Source organism: Mesoplodon bidens (assembly GCF_964165515.1).
Source record: "Mesoplodon bidens genome assembly, chromosome: 14".
NCBI lineage: Eukaryota > Metazoa > Chordata > Mammalia > Artiodactyla > Ziphiidae > Mesoplodon > Mesoplodon bidens.
In genome coordinates, this window is record NC_138170.1 from 30,500,662 (window position 1) to 30,522,773 (window position 22,112).

At 41.2% G+C, this 22,112-nt stretch overlaps 1 protein-coding gene across 15 annotated transcripts in view; it reads left to right on the forward strand.

Annotated features, from left to right (window-relative positions):
• The window catches only part of AAK1 (AP2 associated kinase 1), a 169,252-nt gene that overhangs the window by 140,615 nt on the left and 6,525 nt on the right, over positions 1-22,112 (forward strand). For 5 of the 15 annotated variants that reach the window (XM_081254484.1, XM_081254492.1, XM_081254493.1 and 2 more), the window contains 3 exons: positions 8,016-8,117; positions 9,180-9,281; positions 12,436-12,546. The exons of 5 other annotated variants lie outside the window; for them this stretch is intronic. In XM_081254484.1, the coding sequence (XP_081110610.1) occupies positions 8,016-8,117; positions 9,180-9,281; positions 12,436-12,546 (315 nt within the window). Of the gene's footprint in view, positions 1-8,015; positions 8,118-9,179; positions 9,282-12,435; positions 12,547-13,807; positions 16,155-22,112 lie in introns of those variants that run through there. 5 more of the 15 variants (XM_081254495.1, XM_081254498.1, XM_081254490.1 and 2 more) reach the window with 4 other exon arrangements.

Here is a 22,112-nt window from a genome sequence, read left to right on the forward strand (position 1 = left end):
TCCATTCAGCCAGTGTATGTCTTTTGGTTGGAGCATTTAATCCATTTACATTTAAGGTAATTATCAATATGTATGTTCCTTTTACCATTTTCTTAATTGTTTTGGGTTTGTTATTGTAGGTCTTTTCGTTCTCTTGTGTTTCCTGCCTAGAGAAGTTCCTTTAGCATTTGTTGTAAAGCTGTTTTGGTGGTGCTGAATTCTCTTAGCTTTTGCTTGTCTGTAAAGGTTTTAATTTCTCCATCAAATCTGAATGAGATCCTTGCTGGGTAGAGTCATCTTGGTTGTAGGTTTTTCCCTTTCATCACTTTAAATATGTCCTGCCACTCCCTTCTGGCTTGCAGAGTTTCTGCTGAAAGATCAGCTGTTAACCTTATGGGGGTTCCATTGTGTGTTATTTGTTGTTTTTCCTTTGCTGCTTTTAATATTTGTTCTTTGTATTTAATTTTTGATAGTTTGATTAATATGTGTCTTGGTGTGTTCCTCCTTGGATTTATCCTGTATGAGACGCTCTGTGCTTCCTGGACTTGATTAACTATTTCCTTTCCCATATTAGGGAAGTTTTCAACTATAATCTCTTCAAATATTTTCTCAGTCCCTTTCTTTTTCTCTTCTTCTTCTGGAACCCCTATAATTCGAAGGTTGTTGCGTTTAATGTTGTCCCAGAGGTCTCTGAGACTGTCCTCAATTCTTTTCATTCTTTTTTCTTTATTCTGCTCTGCAGTAGTTATTTCCACTATTTTATCTTCCAGGTCACTTATCCGTTCTTCTGCCTCAGTTATTCTGCTATTGATCCCTTCTAGAGAATTTTTAATTTCCTTTATTGTGTTGTTCATCACTGTTTGTTTGCTCTTTAGTTCTTCTAGCTCCTTGTTAAATGTTTCTTGTATTTTCTCTCTTCTGTTTCCAAGATTTTGGATCATCTTTACTATCATTATGCTGAATTCTTTTTCAGGTAGACTGCCTATTTCCTCTTCATTTGTTAGGTCTGGTGGGTTTTTGCCTTACTCCTTCACCTGCTGTGTGTTTTTCTGTCTTCTCATTTTGCTTAACTTACTGTGTTTGGGGTCTCCTTTTCACAGGCTGCAGGTTTGTAGTTCCTGTTGTTTTTGGTGTCTGTCCCCAGTGGCTAAAGTTGGTTCAGTGGGTTGTGTAGGCTTCCTGGTGGAGGGGCCTAGTGCCTGCGTCCTGGTGGATGAGGCTGGATCTTGTCTTTCTGGTGGGCAGGTCCACGTCTGGTGGTGTGTTTTGGGGTGTCTGTGGCCTTATTATTATTTTAGGTAGCCTCTCTGCTAATGGATGGGGTTGTGTTCCTGTCTTGCTAGTTGTTTGGCATAGGGTGTCCAGCACTGTAACTTGCTGGTTGGTGAGTGGAGCTGGGTCTTGGCGTTGAGATGGAGATCTCTGGGAGATTTTTGCCATTTGATATTACATGGAGCTGGGGGCTTCCTTCCCTGGTGGCTCAGTGGTTGAGAGTCCGCCTGCCGATGCAGGGGACACGGGTTCGTGCCCCGGTCCGGGAAGATCCCACATGCCGCGGAGCGCCTGGGCCCGTGAGCCATGGCCGCTGAGCCTGCGCGTCCGGAGCCTGTGCTCCGCAACGGGAGAGGCCACAACAGTGAGAGGCCCGCGTACCGCAAAAGAAAAAAAAAAAATACATGGAGCTGGGAGGTATCTTGTGGACCAGTGTCCTGAACTTGGCTCTCCCACCTCAGTGGCACAGCCCTGATGCCTGGCTGGAGCAACAAGAGCCTTTCATCCACACGGCTCAGAATAAAAGGGTAAAAAAAATAGAAAGAAAGAAAGAAAGAGATAAAATAATATCAAATTAAGTTATTAAAATAAAAAATAATTATTAAGAAAAAAATTTTAAACAGTGAAAACAAAAAATGGACAGACAGAACCCTAGGACAAATGGTAAAAGCAAAGCTATACAGACAAAATCACACACAGAAGCATACACATAGACACTCCCAAAAAGAGAAAAGGGGGAAAAAATGTATATATCTTTGCTCCCAAAGTCCACCTCCTCAATTTGGGATGATTCGTTGTCTATTCAGGTATTCCACAGATGCAGGGTACATCACGTTGACTGTGGAGATTTAATCCACTGCTCCTGAGGCTGCTGGGAGAGATTTCCCTTTCTCTTCTTTGTTCGCACAGCTCCTGGGGTTCAGCTTTGGATTTGGACCCACCTCTGCGTGTAGGTCGCCGGAGGGCGTCTGTTCTTCGCTCAGACAGGACGGGGTTAAGGAAGCAGCTGATTGGGGGCTCTGGCTCACTCAGGCCGGGGAGAGGGAGGGGTACGGATGTGGGGCGAGCCTGCGGAGGCAGAGGCTGGCGGGACGTTGCACCAGCCTGAGGCGCACCGTGTGTTCTCCTGGAGAAGTTGTCCCTGGATCCTGGGACCCTGGCAGTGGCGGGCTGCACAGTCTCCCGGGAGGGGAGGTGTGGAGAGTGACCTGTGCTCGCACACAGGCTTCTTGGTGGCGGCAGCAGCAGCCTTTAGCGTCCCATGCCCGTCTCTGGGGTTTGCGCTGTTAGCTGCGGCTCGCGCCCGTCTCTGGAGCTCCTTTAAGCAGCGCTCTTAATCCCCTCTCCTCGCGCACCAGGAGACACAGAGGCAAGAAAAAGTCTCTTGCCTCTTCGGCAGCTCCAGACTTTTTCCCGGACTCCCCCCCGGCTAGCCGTGGTGCACTAGCCCCCTTCAGGCTGTGTTCACACAGCCAACCCCAGTCCTCTCCCTGCGATCTAAGCTCTGAAGCCCGAGCCTCAGCTCCCGCCCACCCACTGCCCCGGCGGGTGAGCAGACAAGCCTCTCGGGCTGGTGAGTGCCGGTCGGCACCGATCCTCTGTGCGGGAATCTCTCCGCTTTGCCTTCTGCACCCCCATGGCTGCGCTCTCCTCCACCACCCGCAGTGTCCGCCCGCGAAGGGCCTTCCTAGTGTGTGGAAACCTTTCCTCCTTCACACCTCCCTCCCAGAGGAGCAGGTCTGTCCCTATTCCTTTGTCTCTGTTTATTCTTTTTTCTTTTGCCCTAGCCAGGTACGTGGGGAGTTTCTTGCCTTTTGGGAGGTCTGAGGTCTTCTGCCAGCATTCAGTAGGTGTTCTGTAGGAGTGGTTCCATGTGTAGATGTATTTCTGATGTATTTGCGGGGAGGAAGGTGATCTCTGCATCTTACTCTTCCGCCATCTTGAAGCTCTTCCTACTTTTATCCTTTAGTTTATCTGTATTTCCCAGATTTTATACAATAGACATGTATTATTTTTACACTAAAGTAGAAAACATTTGCGGTTTGTTCTTTTCTCAAATGAGGAGGAAGCTTCGATATTCCCCCACCTCGTCACCCTGTTCCCCTGGCCACTCATGTCTGGGCTGAGCTTGCACGTTGAACAGCTCTCTGCATTTCCCAAAACCTGTCACCTTGAGGCCACTCATTTTAGCTCCTGCCCATGTCACTGAGGAGCCCTCCAGGTGTTCTCCCCTGCCATTAGTACCAGTTCAGAGTTCCAGTGTCATCACTAAGCAGTCCATCTTCTAAGCGGCCAGTTCGTACTTCCAGTTTTTCCCATCACACTGGATTATTGAACTTTTAGAGATGGACAGCACCTTTACATTTATCTTCATTTTATCAGTAAGAAAACTTAGATCCAGAGAGAAACAGTGATTTGCCCAAAGTGCGACATAGACTTAGCGCAGAACCCAGGTCCCCTGGCTCTCAGTACCTTTTCTTCCTCTGCTAGACCATGCTGCCTCCACCTCCCACTTCACTTTATTCAAGGAATTTTGCTTATTCTGTTCTCATACCAAGGCATTTGAGTAAAATCTAGAACTTCACCTGCCTTCCCTACTGTAGTCTCAAGCATCTGTGGCCGGCTGACCTATCTAGTCCTCTTACTTAAAGGAGATGTTAATCCTCTTTTATGGGCTAAGTACTTCAATTTATACACACATGTACACACATTAATTCTGATAAATATGCCCATTTAATCCTAAAAGCCCCTTAAAGTAGTTTGCATCCTCTGTTTACAGGTGAGAAACTGATGCTTAGAAAAGTTAGGTAACTTAACTAACTTAAACTCAGGCCCTTTGACTCTTTCATGTTGCTTATTCATTTGGGAGGATTTTGCAGACCCCAAATGAAAATGTATAGCATCACAATAAAAGATTAAATGTTTCTCAGGAGGATTAAGTCATTTCAAAATACAATTTATGAATTATTTCTGGTTTTTGTTCATCTGTCATTCTGTATAATTGAGAATTAGTGTGTCTCTGTACATTTCAGGTATGAACTGTCCTAGAAGATATGTTTTGTTTTTGCATCCAGAGAAGCCATCTCCCATGATTCAAGTAAAATTTAAAAAGTCTTTGTTCATTAGATAGCAACAAGTCTCGTCATACGTGTAGAACTTGATCAAGGTTTTGGACCGTAAAGAACACTTCCTGCATAGTTTCCTAAATTCACCATCTCTTCTCTGCTCTTTCCCACCCCGGCATCATGATACATGGCCTCAGAGGGTTTTTATAAAAATGTGAGAGAGAGGCCAGAATTCATAAAAGGAAGGATATCAAAGCCAGACCTTGATGCACCTGGGAGGCCTCCAGGCTGTGATTTAGAGACTGTCAGCCTCCTGTACCTCCCATTACAATCTTTCCCTCCCATTACAGTCTGTCCTCACATTCTCCATTTACAGTGACCAAAAGTGACCAGTAATAGCTTAAAATGTATCTTCTAAGAGTCTGTACACTTTAAAGCAATCAAAGCCTTAGTTAAACCAGGAGGTTGAATCTCTATACATAAAGCTCTGGGTCCTAGTCCTAGCTAGCTCTATGGCTTACTTGCTGTAAGATCTTAGGCAAGTTACTTCACCTCTCTGGAGCTGTTTCCTCATCTGCAAATGAGAAGGCTAATTGGATAAGATCTAAAGTTCCTTCCAGTGTTCATATATCTTTTATAACTTGACCATTGTGCATGGGACCATGTCTGTGTGAAAACACTTTCTCCTCTGGTTATGGAGCTAAGCAGACCCTGTAGGCAGCATGTGGAGGAAACGTTGAAGTCAAGTGCAGGCTCTGCCATGTCCCATCTGTGACTTTGGGCAAGTCACGCATTCTCACGTTTTCTGATGTCCACTCTCAACTGTATCAGTATTACCAAACCCAGGTTTTTTTGTGAATAATGAATGAAAATGTTTGACATTGAACTCTACAAATGCAAGTGACAACCATTGTTATAATAGCACTACTGGGGGTCAGTACTGAGTAACCGACAGCCGCAAGAGTCCCGGGAGTAAAAGAAACCATTTTTGCACAGGCTGCCAACGTGACTTATGCAGCAGCCCTGGACTCTCACTCCTGTTTTTCTGCCTCATGTTACTCTGACCCCTGCTCCTCCCTCCCACAGTTCTAAGATTTAAATATTCCTAAACAGCAGTGACCATCCAGATTATCGGTGTGAACAGCCTGTTACTTCGAGGTTTGGTCAGAAAAGAATGTGGCAGTTTACCCCATCCCCACCCCATTCCATGTTATGATACAACACAGGTACGCACGCATGCAGACACGTACCCTTTTACCCTCATGCTTTTTGCTAATGGCTAATTTAAAAAAATTAGATTCTTGTTGAAGGACCTGCTTTTTTGCCATTGATCCCCTGTTCTCCCCACCTCTCCCCAGTGAAGCCAAAAGGCAGAGATTTGACAGAGGTTGAGAAGGAACCGGGAACTGGGGACACAGAAATTAAGAAGACACCTTCCCTGCCTTCAGGGCTGCAGGAGAAGGGAAAGCAGAGTGTTCCAGGAAGTTCCTAATGTGGCAGGGAGGGTGGAGAAAGGCTTAGAGATGATGTTTGAGTGACTAATACAAAAAGGTTAGGGGGAGGTGTCTGTATTGTACAGATAAGGAGATCTGTTTCAGGAACTGCCCCAGGGTCACACCCAGTCGCGGGAGAGGCCAAGACAAACTGCTGTATGAAAAACAAGTAATGTTGGGGCCTGTACTTTTTATCCAGTGCTTCACAAGATTGCAAATATCTGAGTGCTGAAAGTGATAGAAGATCATTACTTTTTCTTTTTTTAAGTGAGAGAACCTTTCGGGGCGGGGGGAATAAAACAAAAGCTAGTGTTCAGAATAATGAAAAATCAGACTTTTGGGGAAAACCATCTTACTTTTGCCCGTATGCTGAAAATTGTCTAAGATATTTTAAACATCTTTTCTTATAATGTCATGTACAGTTCAAGACTAGTGCTGATGTTATTACACTTGTATACTTGGTTAGAACCCTGGTTTTTTTTCCCTGCTGATGAGAGGCTGCTTTCTTCCTTCCTTCCTTCCTTCAATATAAATTAGTTATAAATGAGATATGTAGCATATTGGTATTTAATTCAAAGATAGCCGCATGTTATACATTTCAAAGATGGTAAATTGGTTTCACGTATAAAAACGGCTTTTTCTGCAGTATGTTAATTGTACCAAAGCAAATTATCTTGCCAAGACGCTAAAATCCATTATTTTGTTTCATCTGTGTAGTTACAGATCACCTAGATTACAGATCACCTAAAATTTGGTTTCTATCCCTCAGTGAATATCAATTTCATCTTTGCTTATCTTGATTCCTGATAGCCTAGAAGAATACAGATTCATTAAAATATTATACACACATACTTGAACTTTGCATTTCTTTTTCTCGGACATTTTAATTCTAGATTTATCTTAAAGGCGGTTTATTTTTGTGGTAGAAAAAACATTGTTGACAGACCTTTAACTGGGAAAATTATAGAATTTATGTGGTCTCAGTCTCTTTGTAAGTAAAAGGAAGTATGAGCTCTTAATTCCCTTCTTTCTGTAAGAGTCTATGATTCATTATTTTGTGTCAAGTTAATGCTCTGCTTTTTTTTTTAACTGCTTGAGGAACTTTATTTTAATGCTCTACTTTTAACAGGTTACAGGTAGAGAGTTGTTGATGGATCAGGCTAAAGAGTTGTCTTGGAAGGATCCTTAATGTGTCCATGTTATCACACATTAAGTTATCAGGTGTGACAAATCTGGTGGCTTCTCATGTCCTTTTGTTTTTTTAGCCACAAGACATCAAAAGTAATCCATCTGCAGGCTTAAGTGAATTTTGTGAGATTTGACAGTTTAATAATAAGAGTATACCAGGGGTGTCACAAGCTCTCGGTTGGCAGATTGTTAAAGTTAACTTAGGTGTGGTTTCATTGCTTCTCTTGGTGAGTCATAAACCATTTCTAAATGTAAGACAAAAAAAAAGAGAGAGAGAGAGAGATTCAAAACTAAGCCCAGGAAGAGATATGAATACGCAAAGACTTATATGCATATGTTTATGGCAGCTTTATTTTTAATAGCTAAAAGCTGGAAATAACCAAATATCCGTCAGCTGATGAATGAGTCAACAAAATGTGGTCCATTCATACAGTGAAACACTACTCAGCAGTAAAACAAACTATTGATGTATGCCATAGCATGGAGGAATCTCAGGAACGTTATGCTAAGTGAAGGACATCAGCAAAGACTACATACTATGTAGGAAATGGTAGAAAAAGCACAGCTGTAAGGACAGAAAGCAAATCATTTGCTGCCAGCGTCTAGGGGTAAGAGGAAGGCATTGACTAGAGAGGGGCACAAGGGTCCTTTTTGGGGTGATGGAAATGTTCTACCTCATTATTTCCGTGGTGCTTATGTGTACATTTGTCAAAAGACATCAAATTGTACACTTAAAATTGGTGGCTTTTATTCAGTGTAAATTATACCACAAATTTAAAAACAAACTCAGGGCAGCATCTTGAATGCCTTACAAAGTGACTACTTCATTTGGGGAAATAATCATTTTTAAACTTTGAGAGCCTATTTTTAACAAGATACTAGCAGTATTTGTTTTTATGCTGAATCTATGTAAAATTTTGACCCCTAAAATGTGTTTGTGTAGAAAATGGTAAATGATCGGCTTACTTGAATATCTCATTGCATTTTTGCTTTCTCTTTACTTCTCTGCCCAACCTAGAAAAACTAATCGAGGGACTCAAATCTCCTGACACTTCTCTTCTGCTCCCTGACCTCTTGCCTATGACAGATCCTTTTGGTAGCACTTCTGATGCTGTAATTGGTAAAGTCATCATCTCTGTTTCTTCAGTCATGCATGATATGTGTGTCTGTTTCAAAAATGGCAACTAACTGGTTAACAGATCCCTACTGAGTAGCCCTGCTGAGGAGCGGAAATGCCATGAAGCCTCCTGGTGTTGGAGTGATGCCTTGTGCTAACCCAGAAGCCAGGGCTGTTTAATCTCCCTTGTTATGGCCCCAAACGAAGTGTTATCTCTGCCTTTCGGCAGCACAGCACCATTATTTATTCTTGAAACACTGAGATTTCTAGAGTGAATTTCTTGTGAACCAGGGGGAATGTGGAAAAATTCACATTTCGTTACAAAAGCTTCATGAAAAAAGTTGGTTTCCGGGTGGACTTCACCTTTAGCAGATTCTTCTTTAGAAGGCCTCCGTATGTGCCAAGTGTCAGTAACTGAGAAAACATTTGCCCCATGTTGAGGCCCTATGAGTAGAATCCAGGGCAGGGGTCTGATCTGCTTGCTTTTACATTTTCTTGTGCTCCAGCCGCAAGGCAGGCAAGACCTATAAAACATCCGGGGCCCCTGAACTACAGGAGCACAAAGTCCTAGAACTCAGAAATGCCATGACCCTTCAGAAAGATGTTCCTCCAGCTGGGGCATGTCACATGGTAAAGAATACCTCCAGCTACAGCATGGCATGGGATTTGAGGTGGACTAGTGGCCTTTGCAAGGCACAGAACATGTTTGGCCCCAAGTTTATCCCGTAAGAAAAGCACAATTACCAGAAGACATTAAGGTGCCTTTGAGCCTGTCTTCTGACACGTAAGAGGTCTCCTTGAATAGCTCGCATTCAGCATTTATCTGTAAAAACTGAGAATCACCGAGACTAGCCACCGTGGTTAACCTTGAACGTGCCTGCTCTGTCAGTGAAGCCCAGACACTCAAAGCAGCAGAAAGAAAGCAACTTGCTGTGCTTTCCATCTTACCTGAGATGGGCATTTTAGAGACATGCCGAAGAAAGCCTTCACAGAATCATCCAAGGAACCTTCTGATTACCTTTCCCTTACCCTTTCCTCTCCTCTCTTAATGCTCTGTTACAAAAGAAAAAGCTGATGTTGCTGTTGAGAGTCTGATACCAGGACTGGAGCCCCCGGCGGCCCAGCGCCTCCCATCTCAGACGGAATCTGTGACCTCAAACCGCACAGGTCAGTCAGGAGTCTCTGGGGCTGCAGGAACTGGTCAGTTCGGGGAGCCCTCTGAGTCAGGCTTTCCACCTGCGGCAGATGGTCCTGGGCTTATTTCACAGCCTGGTTAGTTCCTCCTGGAATGGATGCTCTGCATGATTACAGCCCCAGCTTTAGATGTTGAGCGCTGTGTTTCCTCACTGAAGAGTAGAGTGCCTTTTTGGAGCCATGTTCTTTGTAGAGTGATCCCTGGGCTTTCTTTGGTTTCAGTCTGTCTTTATTGAAGATTTTTGTCACTGGTGGCGGGTTCCCTCTACTTCCTTAATTAAAGAACTCTGCTGAGTTGTAAGGATGCCCTTAACTCCTCCTGGGTACTGAGCAGTCTTTCGGATCTAACAATGTCAGTGATGTCCATGGGGGCTCGTGTTATGTATGTTAACCTTCTATTCCCAGCACAGAGCTTTAATCACATCTAGGTGATTTGCTATTAAATTGTAGGCAAAGTTGAGATCTTCCCTGGATCCATTCCTTAACTACAATTCGTTAAATACAGATTTGATAACCTTCATTTTTATTGAGTCCATAATTACCTTGATAAAAGTGTCCACTTTGCTCACTTGGAACAGAAACAATTAGAAGTCTAGGAAATATGAGAATAAACTCATCCAGGTTAAAAAAAAAAAAATGACACAGAAGACAATATGGTTCTTTTTCCTTGTGCTTACTTGGCTGTTTTCTCCTAGAAAACTCTCCCAGAAAACAATTTATGTGTTGAAATAGTTGAACTCTGAATTTAATCTTCCTTCTGTTCCTTAACTAAAAGCAAAATCACGTGTTCCAAGGAGCAGTTCAGATTTAAAGAATACTAATAAGAGACAAGATCATTCAATTTTGAATGGGGATTGGGTTGAGTTCTAAAAAAGTACTGCCAAATCATGCCATATTCTGCTAATAATAAGCCAGGGACAACCCCCTTCTTGTCAGCTTGGATACCTCATCTTATAGCAACTTTTTTCAGTGAATAAACTTTAGGGAGAGTTTAAGTGAAACTCTTTAGTTGCAAAGTCCTTTTTCCCAAATGGCATTTGCTGAGAACTGAGTTGCCAAAGTTTTATTGATATCCAAACCATTTACTTGCTTAACCAGCAACCTCTGAGCAAAAAAATTCTTCCATATTTATATACATATCTGTTAAGAGGAGTTTAGAAATACATGTTTCTCTAGATGAAAATACAGGGTGCTTAACGGGTTTCTTTTGGTTTTCTTTCTCCCGCCTTGGCTTGTATGTATAATATATTGGGTTGGCCCGAAAGTTCATTTGGGTTTTTGTACGCGCTTACGGAAAACCCGGACGAAACTTTCGGGCCAACCCAATAAATGCAATAACTTAAAGGCTAAGACCTAACCTCGTGATATTGTTGTGTGTGCCATTTAATGCCATCACTGACCTGGGATGCTGTTAATCTGGACTCAGATTCTCTCACCGGGGAAGATTCCCTGATTGATTGCTCTCTGCTTTCTAACCCTACTACTGACCTTCTGGAAGAATTTGCCCCCATAGCGATCTCTGCTCCGGCCCATAAAGGTAAATGCTTTCCTCTTCTTGGGCCCACATGTATCCTTAGAGGAGAAGAACTGAGCAACTCCTGAGAATTTTCCTTGACAAAAGTCTTTGCTAGTGAAGTTTTTTAACCACCTCCTTAAGTGGAAAACTTGAGTTTGTACTCTTAGCCCCTGTGTTAAAGTTCCTCTCAGTAAGACTATTTAATAAGGCTGGGACAACAGACTGTGGAGATGTTGCTTTCTGGCAGTCACCTGGAATGCAGATATTCCATGCTTTCTATTAAAGACAGAGCTACATACCTTTGCAGTCAGCTCAGGGTTGAGTTGACTGTCCACTAACTGACTATAATCAGATACTTGTTGGCCTTAGAACTTAAAACTGTGTCATTAAATCAGATTTAAAGTTTTTTGATAGTGATTACTACAATAAAGAAAAAAAGCATCATTCTTCAAAAGTCAGTGCTCAAAGATTGAACTCGTAAAAGTTTTGAATTTTAGTTAACCTTTGAGTCATGATTAATTACCGGGTTTCTCCTTCTAATCTACTGTTTCCATTTCTTAGTCTTGGGTTAATACTGGTTTGAAATTCTGAGGGACGGAGGTAGCTTGAATTGAGTTCTATTCATTGAGTAGTTCGTGAGAGTGACAGGCACTGTGCCTGGCTTACCGTACGCAGGCATTCACTAAACTTTCTGGGCTTAGATAACTAACGTGGTTTTCTGGAAGGAGCAAATACATATTAAAGGAACAGCTTGTAAGTTCTTTCTGAAGGAAATTTGGGAAGAAAGCCTCCCTGAGATGACGAAAAAATAATTAGCCTTTGGTTTGCAATGATCATAGCTGAGTTTTTGTTTTTACCCTTAATAGCATTAAAATCACTATGTTTTTATAGACTATGTTTCTATAGAGAAGTTACCTATCTAGCCAATTATGTCTGACAGGAGTGTGTCAGCAGCAATGCGTAATTACAGAGGAGCATCACTTGCAAAATAGGTGCTCAGCTAACACTTGCTTGTAGAATGGAGAACTTCTAGTAAACTTCACCTTGAAATCTCAGTGCATGTGATCTTCTGCCCCAACATTACTGAGGCATCAGTGTTTGAATGTCTTTTTTCCCAATCACAGGGCAGTGAGTTCTTTCAGAAGTATTCTGTTTGCCTTGTATACAATGGTTACTTCTTAAAGGGTGACTGATTATCTCCACGCTGCCCTTGGTTTTTGAGTGTTTCTGAATATTGTTAGTCCAGCCTCTGTTTGCTCAATAAAGAAGATAAATGACTAAATCCCATGCCTTTGTGAATTACTGACGGTGAAGAGCTATCTCACAATAACTACATTTAATGGCCTTATAAAGGTAGGGAGAATTCTTCCTGTAACCCTTCTCCCTTCTCATTTATGAAAGTCTTAACACGGCCAGCTCTGAAGCATTTTTTTCTATTTCCCCAAGTTTTCCAGCTTTACTACTTTTATTTCAACTCAGGAAAATAAGCATTTTCATCTTTAAAAACAACAGTGATTGTACAGTTGGGAACTGTGTGCCTCTTATGTATTCTCTCATTTGCTAATCTCTACCTCTGTTGTTTCTGCTTGTGTACTTGCATTCTGTATTAAGCTGCAGAAGATAGTAATCTCATCTCAGGTTTTGATGTCCCTGAGGGCACGGACAAGGTGGCAGAAGATGAGTTTGACCCTATTCCTGTACTGATAACCAAAAACCCACAAGGTAAGAAAGAGAGGATGGGGAAAAGAGAAGAGTTTGACATCAGCTCTCTTCAAAATAGTAATGTACCTAATCTACAAAGGCGAGGGGTGGGGAAAGCATCAACATTTAATGAAGGAAATTGGGGGTAATAACAATCATTGTGGGCTGGACCAGTATAGATAGATGGAGACACAGGTAAAGGTACTAATATAGGTATCTTAAAGCATGACCATGGTGTTTATTTAGAGAGAAGAAAAGTAATATTTGACTAAAAGTAATAGTTTGAGTAAAAACTGGTTTTTTCAAAGTATCAAGCTAAAAATAAAGTGATCTTCAGTCAATGGAAACCTGAAGATATAAAAAAAAAAAAACGCACAGGATATTTCTTATCATGATTAGAACAATCTGTAATAAATATTCTTCCCAAAGAGATTAACAGTGGTACTTTGATATCATTTGCATCTTTTGGACATTTGTGGAGCATCCTTTTTCTTCTTTGTTGGATTAAAATCATTTGACCATGCCATAAAACACTGAATTGCCCTAAGACCATATATATATACATATACACACACACACACACACACACACACACACATATATGTACACACACACACACATATATACCTATATATATATATATATAGGTGTTATTTACATTTATTTATTTATTTATTTATTTATTTATTTATTTTCTACGCTCAAAAACCCAAAGCTGTTTTTTTTTTTTTTTAACATCTTTATTGGAGTATAATTTCTTTACAATGTTGTTTTAGTTACTGCTGTATAACAAAGTGAATCAGCTATACTTATACACATATTCCCATATCCCCTCCCTCTTGCATCTCCCTCCCACCCTCCCTATCCCACCCCCCATCTATATATTTTTAAAGCATGTTTTTATTACAGTAGTCTTAATAACTAATTCCTCCCCAAATCAAAAATTACTGATTTTTACTTTACAGGGAAATGAGTTGATGTTATCAGGAAGTTAGTGTACAGCCAGCAGTTCTCAGGCAAAATAGATATTCATTTGAAAATAGCATCCTCTTTGCAAGGTCTCCTGCCTATAGTAGGGTACGCACACAGTGCTTGAACGTTTGGTGGGAGGTGGTGGATCTCTAATTTATATGTTTAAAAATTAACATGTAAGAGTTTGCAAAATGTAAATTGTTGTTTCTCTAGGGTGTTTTGTTTTGTTTTGTTTCTCCTTTGCTTGTTCTGCACATCTAAACCCTAACCCTCTGTGTTTTGTACTGAATTCCTATCTCTCCACTTCCAGGTGGGCACTCTAGAAACAGCAGTGGGAGCTCTGAGTCCAGTCTTCCCAACCTAGCCAGGTCTTTACTGCTGGTGGATCAGCTCATAGACCTGTAGCCGTGACCCAGTAGCAGATGCAGTTCTGTAACCTTCATACCGTAATATACATTTTCATTACAGAGTTAAAAGAAAATGATTTTTTTTAAATCTGCAAATAAGGGGCCTTCTAGCCCTAATCTCCTACTACCCCTTGCCTTCTCCCATAGAGATGATAAGGAAAGAAGATCACTTTGGCCCTCCAGATACTCCTTGGCCAGCTCCTCTCTGTTAGTTTGCTGTGTTTCCTCATTACCCTTCTTCAATAGCATTATCTTAAATCAAACGCTAGATGCCATGAGCTTCACCTCTGCTGGAATCGACTCCACCAAAAGCTTAACTGTAACTGAAACTAGTGAATTGACACCTTTGTCTCATTCTTGCTAGGAATGGCCTCCCAGATCAATCCTCCCAACCCCATCTCCTTTGGCCAGTTGCTGATGAATGTGTTTCTCTGTTTTTGCTTTTTATGCTGCTGCATTATCATGAGGACATGGCTTCTTCAGTTGGTCTTAACTCGAGGTAGTAACCTGGAGATGGGTGTGTGGTTTGAGAGAGGGTAAAACTGACTGATGGTATATGTTTGGAAAGAGAAATTGAGCCCAGCTCTAGCCAACCACCTTTGACCTTGTTTGATCATAGACTTAGCCAAGGGATTTCACACCCCATGCAACCTGCCCAGCATTCGTCCAGCACTCTGGCTTCCACTGAACCGTGATTTCTCAGATCTGGAGACATGACTGCAAGTACTTGAGATCCTTGGATAAAATGTGTACATTATATAAATTCCAAGTATTGCCATTCCTTTTCATGTTAACTGTCCCAAGCCGGGATCTCAGAATTAGACCAAAACCAGACAGTGGTGGTAATATGATACCTTTTATTAGAAGACTTTTCACTGGGGGGTGGATGGGGGAGGGGAAGGAATTGTAGCAGAAACAGATGTATTTTTCTTGTGATTTTTATTTTGAATCAAATATTGTAAATTGTGTATAAACGAAGACGCTGAATAGTTCTGTTTCCACTTGGCGTTTCAAGTCCGATATCAGGTGTCTGTACAGGGTTCTGATCTGTCTCCCTTGTATAACTAACTACGCAGCCATCCTACAGTGTAACATATGGAATCATTCTGAGTAGACTTGTGTGTTGCTATAAGCTTTCAGCAGGTCCTCTGTCTTTGTAGAATAAGCATGTTGTTTATTTTCAGATAATCAGAAATAAGTGTGCTGACACACCAGGCACAGTTTGACTCTGGCTACTTACCTCTCTTTCTCTCTGATGTTTGAATTGAAGGATGCAGCCAATGAAATATGTCCAGTTGGTTTTCCTTGGCATCCTACATTTAAAAAACAAAGCAAACCATAGTTTCTCACGAACCCTCGAATACTGTTCATAAAATAAATAAAGGCCCCTGCCCTGATATGACAACATGACTCATGCTCACCCTCTGTGTATGTCCTTACTCCCTGAAGTACACTGTTTTCCTTACATGCAAAGCCGTTTTATAAAATCACCCTTTTGAAAGAGGTAGGCACAGAGGACCACATTTGGTTCTCTTCCTTGAGTGCCATTTTCATGGTCAGGAGGGAACCTCTTAGTTGATCAGATTTGTACCACTAAAATTCCAGGTCCATTGGCTCATTTCCCTGTCTAGCACTTTCGTTTCTTCTTCTTCACGTTTGCTCTTTACGGGGGGGAAAAAAAGAAAGCTGAACAGCAACAATCGCCTGCAAAACCCTGTACCTTGGAGGTCAAGCTTTGACCCCAGCAATGTGAGAACAGCCTTTGAAAGGTATCAGAGGAAAAGTCAGAACCTTTCGGTCTTCCTTCTGACTTTAAGTACTTCCATGCCAGCTGAAACTAGACACACTAAGTACAGGCCTCTGTTAGGATAATGGGTCGTTGCCAAAATTGAGGGAGGCACAACCTTCCTGCTGAGGGCTAAAAAAGGTATCCCCGGGCTTCCCTGGTGGCGCAGTGGTTGACAGTCCGCTTGCCGATGCGGGGGACACGGGTTCGTGACCCGGTCCCGGAAGATCCAACATGCCGCAGAGCGGCTGGGCCTGTGAGCCATGGCCACTGAGCCTGCGCGTCCGGAGCCTGTGCTCCGCAACGGGGGAGGCCACAACAGTGAGAGGCCCGCGTACCGCAAAAAAAAAAAAAAAAGAAAAAAAAAAAGATATCCCTGAAGAGCTCTCCATGATTGGAGAGCAGTGAAAATGGGACTTGGTTTGCCCCTTTATGGACAGGAATATTACTGAAGATCAAAATGGTATTCTTTTTCCCAGACATAGAAAGAATATATAAACTAATGAAAGAGATGTTTATTTTTAAATAAGAATAATGTTTTATGCCTATGTTTTCCAGTTTGATTTTTTTTTCATACATGTTAGAAATATAATGAAATATCTAGTTTCTCAATTTAATTGGAACCATGAAGAATACAGTTTAGAAATTAGGTAAGTGTCTCTAAATTGTTCCTTTCATGTATTACCCGTAATCACATTGAGATATATTATCTAGTCATTTGGCTCAGTAAAGCTTAATGGAGAATGTTAATGAAAATGAATAGACTAGAAACCAGAGAGACTGGGTGGAGGAAGCCTGAGGGGGGATAATGACATGAAATTATCTTGAGTTTATTCTTTAGGATTAGGAGTAGGGCTTCAAAGGAGAGATCTATTTTTCTGCTAAAGAAGACATGTGAGTGACTTGATAAAAGGGACCTCCTTTAGTTTATAGCATCATCCTTGAGCTAAAAGGGTTTATTTGAGATGACTATAGTATGCTAATAATTGATAGAACTTTGAAACTGTAGACTGAGCTACAAGAGGGACCTTAGAGATTATTCTAGTCCATCCACTTCATTTCACAGATGTGGGACCTAAAGCAAGTGGTGGGAGAAGAGACCCGGGCAGGACAGGCCACCTGGGAGCTTGTCCTGACCTTTGCCAGTCCCTGGCCTAGTGACCTCCAGCAGGGGCTTCACTTCTTAGGGCTGCTCCTGACTGACAATGATGGGTTTGGACTAGATGGTTTTTAAGGTTATAGAATTCTAGGGTTCTAAGTATTTATTATGATGCTTTAGGAGCACTATGAAGGGTTTATATAATCCTGATGTTCTTCAGTTATCTTCTGTAGCTCTTACTATTACTGTAGCAGTATTTACACTTTAGAGAATTACAATGGGCTTTCACTAACCTGGGTTGCTCTCTCTCTTGGTTATCTGAAGAGACCCATACATCATCACAGAGTTTTGGACATAGATTTTCCTTTTTTTAAATATTACACACACGTATCTACCTATTCCAACAAAACAGTATCAGAAGATTTCAATTTTTTAAAACTGTATAGTCAAGGATCTGCCATTTAAAAATGGACAAATAACTGTAAGCATATGTTTCTGCTTTGCTTTTATTCCAGCTGTGCAAAAGTAGTACCTATACCAGAAAACATCACCAATTGGATTTTTTTCCCTTTACAGCATTTAGATAACTAGATCACCAAATTCAAGTCCCAGTGTTTTTAAAAACACAGCCCTCAGAGGAGATAAGGTTTAAATAGACACTTCTAAATATGATTGTAATTAGTGATTTCTTTAGCAGACATGTCAGAGTTGTGGTACCTCATTGAGTGTTCCCTTCAAAGGCATCTGGTTTTACTTGGGAAACTAATACTTATTCTAATGATGCTACCGCCATTTATGTTATTTTTGAAACTCCTCTCCTTAGAAATATTCAATACTATCAAGAAAGATTATAAAACATAAGAAAATCAGTTGTATTATCTAATTAGTATCACTTTCAGCATCTGAAAGTAGTATGCTCTCTTTCTTGATCTTTTCCCACCACTCTTGGTTCTAAATAACATTTAGATGTTTCCAAAAAACAAAATCACTCGCCTAAGCTGAAGAGTGGTTACTATTGAAGATAGTAAGAAGAATGAATAATTCACTGAAAATTCCCAGAGAGGACCTTATAATGGAATGCGACAGCAATCAGTCTTCACTTGCTTAATATTCTGAATAAGGGAACTTATATGATCTCACCTGTCTTTAGTATGGTTTGGAAAATTGAAAGATAGGGGTTTTAAAATACCTCTGAAAGAGGTTGTCACTTTGTTCAGTGTCATTTGATACGGGACTTGGCTCTTCCCAAATTAGAATTATAGAACTTGGATTGCTAATAATTATAGGGGAACAAATCCAGGAAAAGTACCTGTTTTTCTCAAGATGAAATATTAGCTTTGTTTCTAATCCTTTTTTCGGGCTCTCCTGACATAAATGATTCAAACCAACACAACCTCTCCCCCACAACCGCCCAGGTCAGGAACAGTTCTGCCTTCAGTAGTGCTGGGGGAAGGAGGAGACTTGGGGTTGACCTCAGCCCAGAGGTATGGAGGCATATGAATTCAGCTGAACAGATGCACATTGTGGATACCTTCGGCCAAAATAAAGTCTCCCATGCCGATGTTTGTCTGTAGTTCCAGGAGTCTTTAGCTTTCTCAGTCTGTAAGATTCAGGATTCTGTAGTCATGAACTTAGAGTTTGGGGATAAAAATGACAGGATTGCCCAGAGTACTGAATTAAGCAGATTAGAGGCTGCCAGGCAGAACAGAGAAACTATTAGATGGATACCTAAAATGTTACCTTTACTGAAACACTCCAGATATTACAAAGCCATCTTTTATTCCTCTCAAGAGACTGTAATTTTACCAGCACAAAGTTAGCCTTTTTCTTTAACCCACTAGTAATGTTCCTGGAGTTGGATGCGCTTGGATTTCTTGAGTCAGAATGAATCCCAGATGGCCTCCATTTCAAATAATCTGTAACAACATACCATTTTGTTTCTCTTGGGTGTCCTTTCACTGTGATGGGGGAGAGAGGTTCTTTGGACAATGCTGATCTATGCAGCAGCATGGTAGTTGCTAGAAATGGAAGACATCTTCTTGGTTCCCACTCTGATGTAGTCTTGCCCTAGGAGTATTCCCTGCCCTGTCGCACACGCCCTCATCACATGGATGTGTATTCACCACAGACCTTTATCCTGTCCTCCCAAGAAGACAAAGCAAACAGAGGTACATGAAGCTATCTTATACAGAAAAATGTGAAATTTGAACTTTGCTACACAAGTATTGTATAAAAAACAAGTCTGTAAACAAGTTTCTTATGTAAACATACAGAAAAATAAAGACTTTTATCTGTTAAAACAGGAGCATGATGTTCAGAGCTATAAATAAATAACTTACAGTAGCTGCTCTTTTCCTGATCTGAAAACCCATTTTTGTAAAAAGGATTTAAACACATTGTTGAGTGACCATAAGCACCTGTGCACAAGGAAAGTGCAGACACGTATGAGAGACGTGCAGAGGACATGTTAATGAGTCGTGGCTACCCCGGCTTCATCTGCGGTCATAGAGAATAAAACCCCTGTGAGCCTGCATTTGATATGACCAGACATGGAGCTGTAAAAGGGAGCACAGAATTGCAGCTACCCTCCTCTAATTTAATCTTTAATGTACCCAGGCCAATTTAATTAAACATTTTATGTTGGCAACGGCAGTTCTATGCCCAGGGAGAAATATCTCTTGTTTAATTGCTCCGTTGTCTTGGGAGACCCAGCGTCTCTAGCCAGTGTTGTCCCCCATCAAATGTCTTATTCTCCAGGTGTGGGTTTTAATGCAACTCCACAGCATATGGTAGGACCCAATACTTAATTTTATTATCTAAGCAAAAGGTCATGGAAATGATTAGTTTGATGTACATCTCCTGATTCCCTGATTCAGCTCTGAGAGTGTGAATTTCATTTGGTGCTACATTTCTGAAGTTCTAGTAAAGGGTATTTTGCTTTCTATTTGCTAACTATACGAGAAGGTTTCCCGATGCTCCAAGACTTCACCTTCAGTTTGGGGCAAGAATTATGTCTTTGACACTCCCTATAACTGTTATTTCGCTTTATAGTTTGGGAGAAAGTAAAATTCTGGTCACGTATGATATATTGCACTCAGGAATATCCAGCCTGAAATTTAAGTCTTCAGATTTTCATTCTTTTTTTAGGAAACACTGGCCCTCACTGTCCATCAGATAAAATTTCCAGGGTAAACCTATTCTAAATTATTCAGCACTTTGGGTTGCTTTGGAAATTAATAGGGAATTGGTGAGGATAGTTGCCAAAGCATCAAATACTTTTGAGGATGCCTTCTTTCTGAAGCATATAAGCTGTTACTGAAATCAACATTAATTTGCAGCCTCAAAGTAGACTAAAATGGAGTTATCCCTAGTGGAAGTGTCAAAAAGTGTGCTTAAACTTAACCTGGCACACAGTCCTACATCAGAGCAAGAAAAAGAAGTGTGTTTTGACTTCTTGCTTAATTTAATGTGCTAAAGCAAAATGAAAAGAGACATGACTTAATTTGAGGAAATTAGAGCAAAATGCCCTACCTTAAGCTTCCTGATAAGGAAGACCCTTATGCTTGATAAGGGAGACCCTGACCCTGTGAGGCCAGGTCCCAGGTTTAAGCCCAACTCCCCCCCCATCACTCCCCACCCCTACCCCAAGAACAACTGGCTAGCTTTATTGAGTTTTCTGGTCACAGGGCATCTGCTCTGCATGCCACTGGTTTCCAAAGGAACTGGGCCAAGGCACTGAGGTTAAATTAGTATAAACCTTTCATTGCCAGTAGGCAGACTGCTTCCAACATGTTTTTCTGACAGTACAAGGCTATATTCATACACAAGGACTGTTCACCCTGAAAATACATGCTTTCTCTCCCTGCAATAACACACACATATTCAAAAAAAAAAAAAAAAACAAAACCCTCTAACTGCCAACAAGATTTAATGTCTATCTTCTGTTTACGGTTATTTAGAATCTGTCCTTCTCTTGACTGCTTTGTTTCTTGTGCTGCCACCACCAAAATTCCCTGAGGGAATGTGGATGTCTGCGTGCCCCATACCCTCTGTGTGTCTTTGTTCTCCAGAACGCCAGGCTTGGAGGGTTACAAAGGGTGGTTGCTCTCAGCCTTGGTCATACTGCACCTCCTCTAAAAAGAATGGAAAGGTTAAGAGATCTGGCCTTCAAGGGAAAATCCTTTAAAGGTGCTTTTCCAATCCTGTAGAGCAGATTCATGTTCAAAGAGGGAGATGAAGTAGGTCTGGCCTTGTTTTGAAGGACTGGAGACTAGTTCTCCTTTCAAACTTGATGTTATAGTATTTTTGTGACTGTATAAATTTTTTAAAGTTGTCGCAATTTTAGGTGTGATTTTTCCTATTCATCATGAAGGTCATAGAATATGCTCTGAGTTGGCAGATTTACAGTTGACCAAGAACTCACTTTTTAACATAAGTAACTTAGATAGGTTAGGAATGCCCTTCTAGCCTGTCTGACTCTGGACATGGGTACCCCTACTTGGTACTTTACAGCTCTCACAATGTACTCTAACACTGCAGGCATCCAAGATGCCCTGCGTTCTATAGGTAGCTGCTTTTTGGAGGTCTGTGCATACAATTTGATTTGACTACATTCCACTTAAATTTCCCCAGAACACTAGCTTCAGTCAAACTAGTGTTCATTTTCATTATTGGTTCCTATGGTGGCCAGAGTTGGTCGTGACTAAATTTGCCAGTGTTTTCCTAAGAGATATTTTGCTCTCCCACAGAACCACATCAGCTTTTAGGGTGGTTTTAGAAGATGAGAAGTCATGACTTAATTTTGGGAACTAAAAACTGTCCAGCTGATACTGTGTTAGAAAGTGGTTCAAGGAGTTTGGGGGGCCATTCATACCACTTTGCTCAGCAAATCTTACCTTGGAAAACTTCTCTGCCCCATTTCATTTGAATTTCCCCCCAGACATCATCATCTGGGAATCACTGTGACAGATCTGACATCAATATACTTGCCTGAGAGATTAGAATTATGTCTTTCCACATATATTGCAAAGGAGAAGGTGTTCCGTTTATTTCCTGTCCCCTGACTAACGCTTTCCTATCACCATATGGGTGTACATACTAAAGTTATAACGCAAGGAAACATTTATCCTCTTCATATACTCTTCAGAAAGCCATTTGGCACCAGTACAGAATTTAACTTAAAGACTCTGTAATTTGGAATTCACCAAATACATTGAGAGTTCTAGAAAGAGAAATAAAAATGGTGGCGGGGTGGGTGGGGGGACCCACCTTTTTTGTTTCCGAAAACAATATTTAAGGTCAGAACTGTTTAAAAAGAAGCACT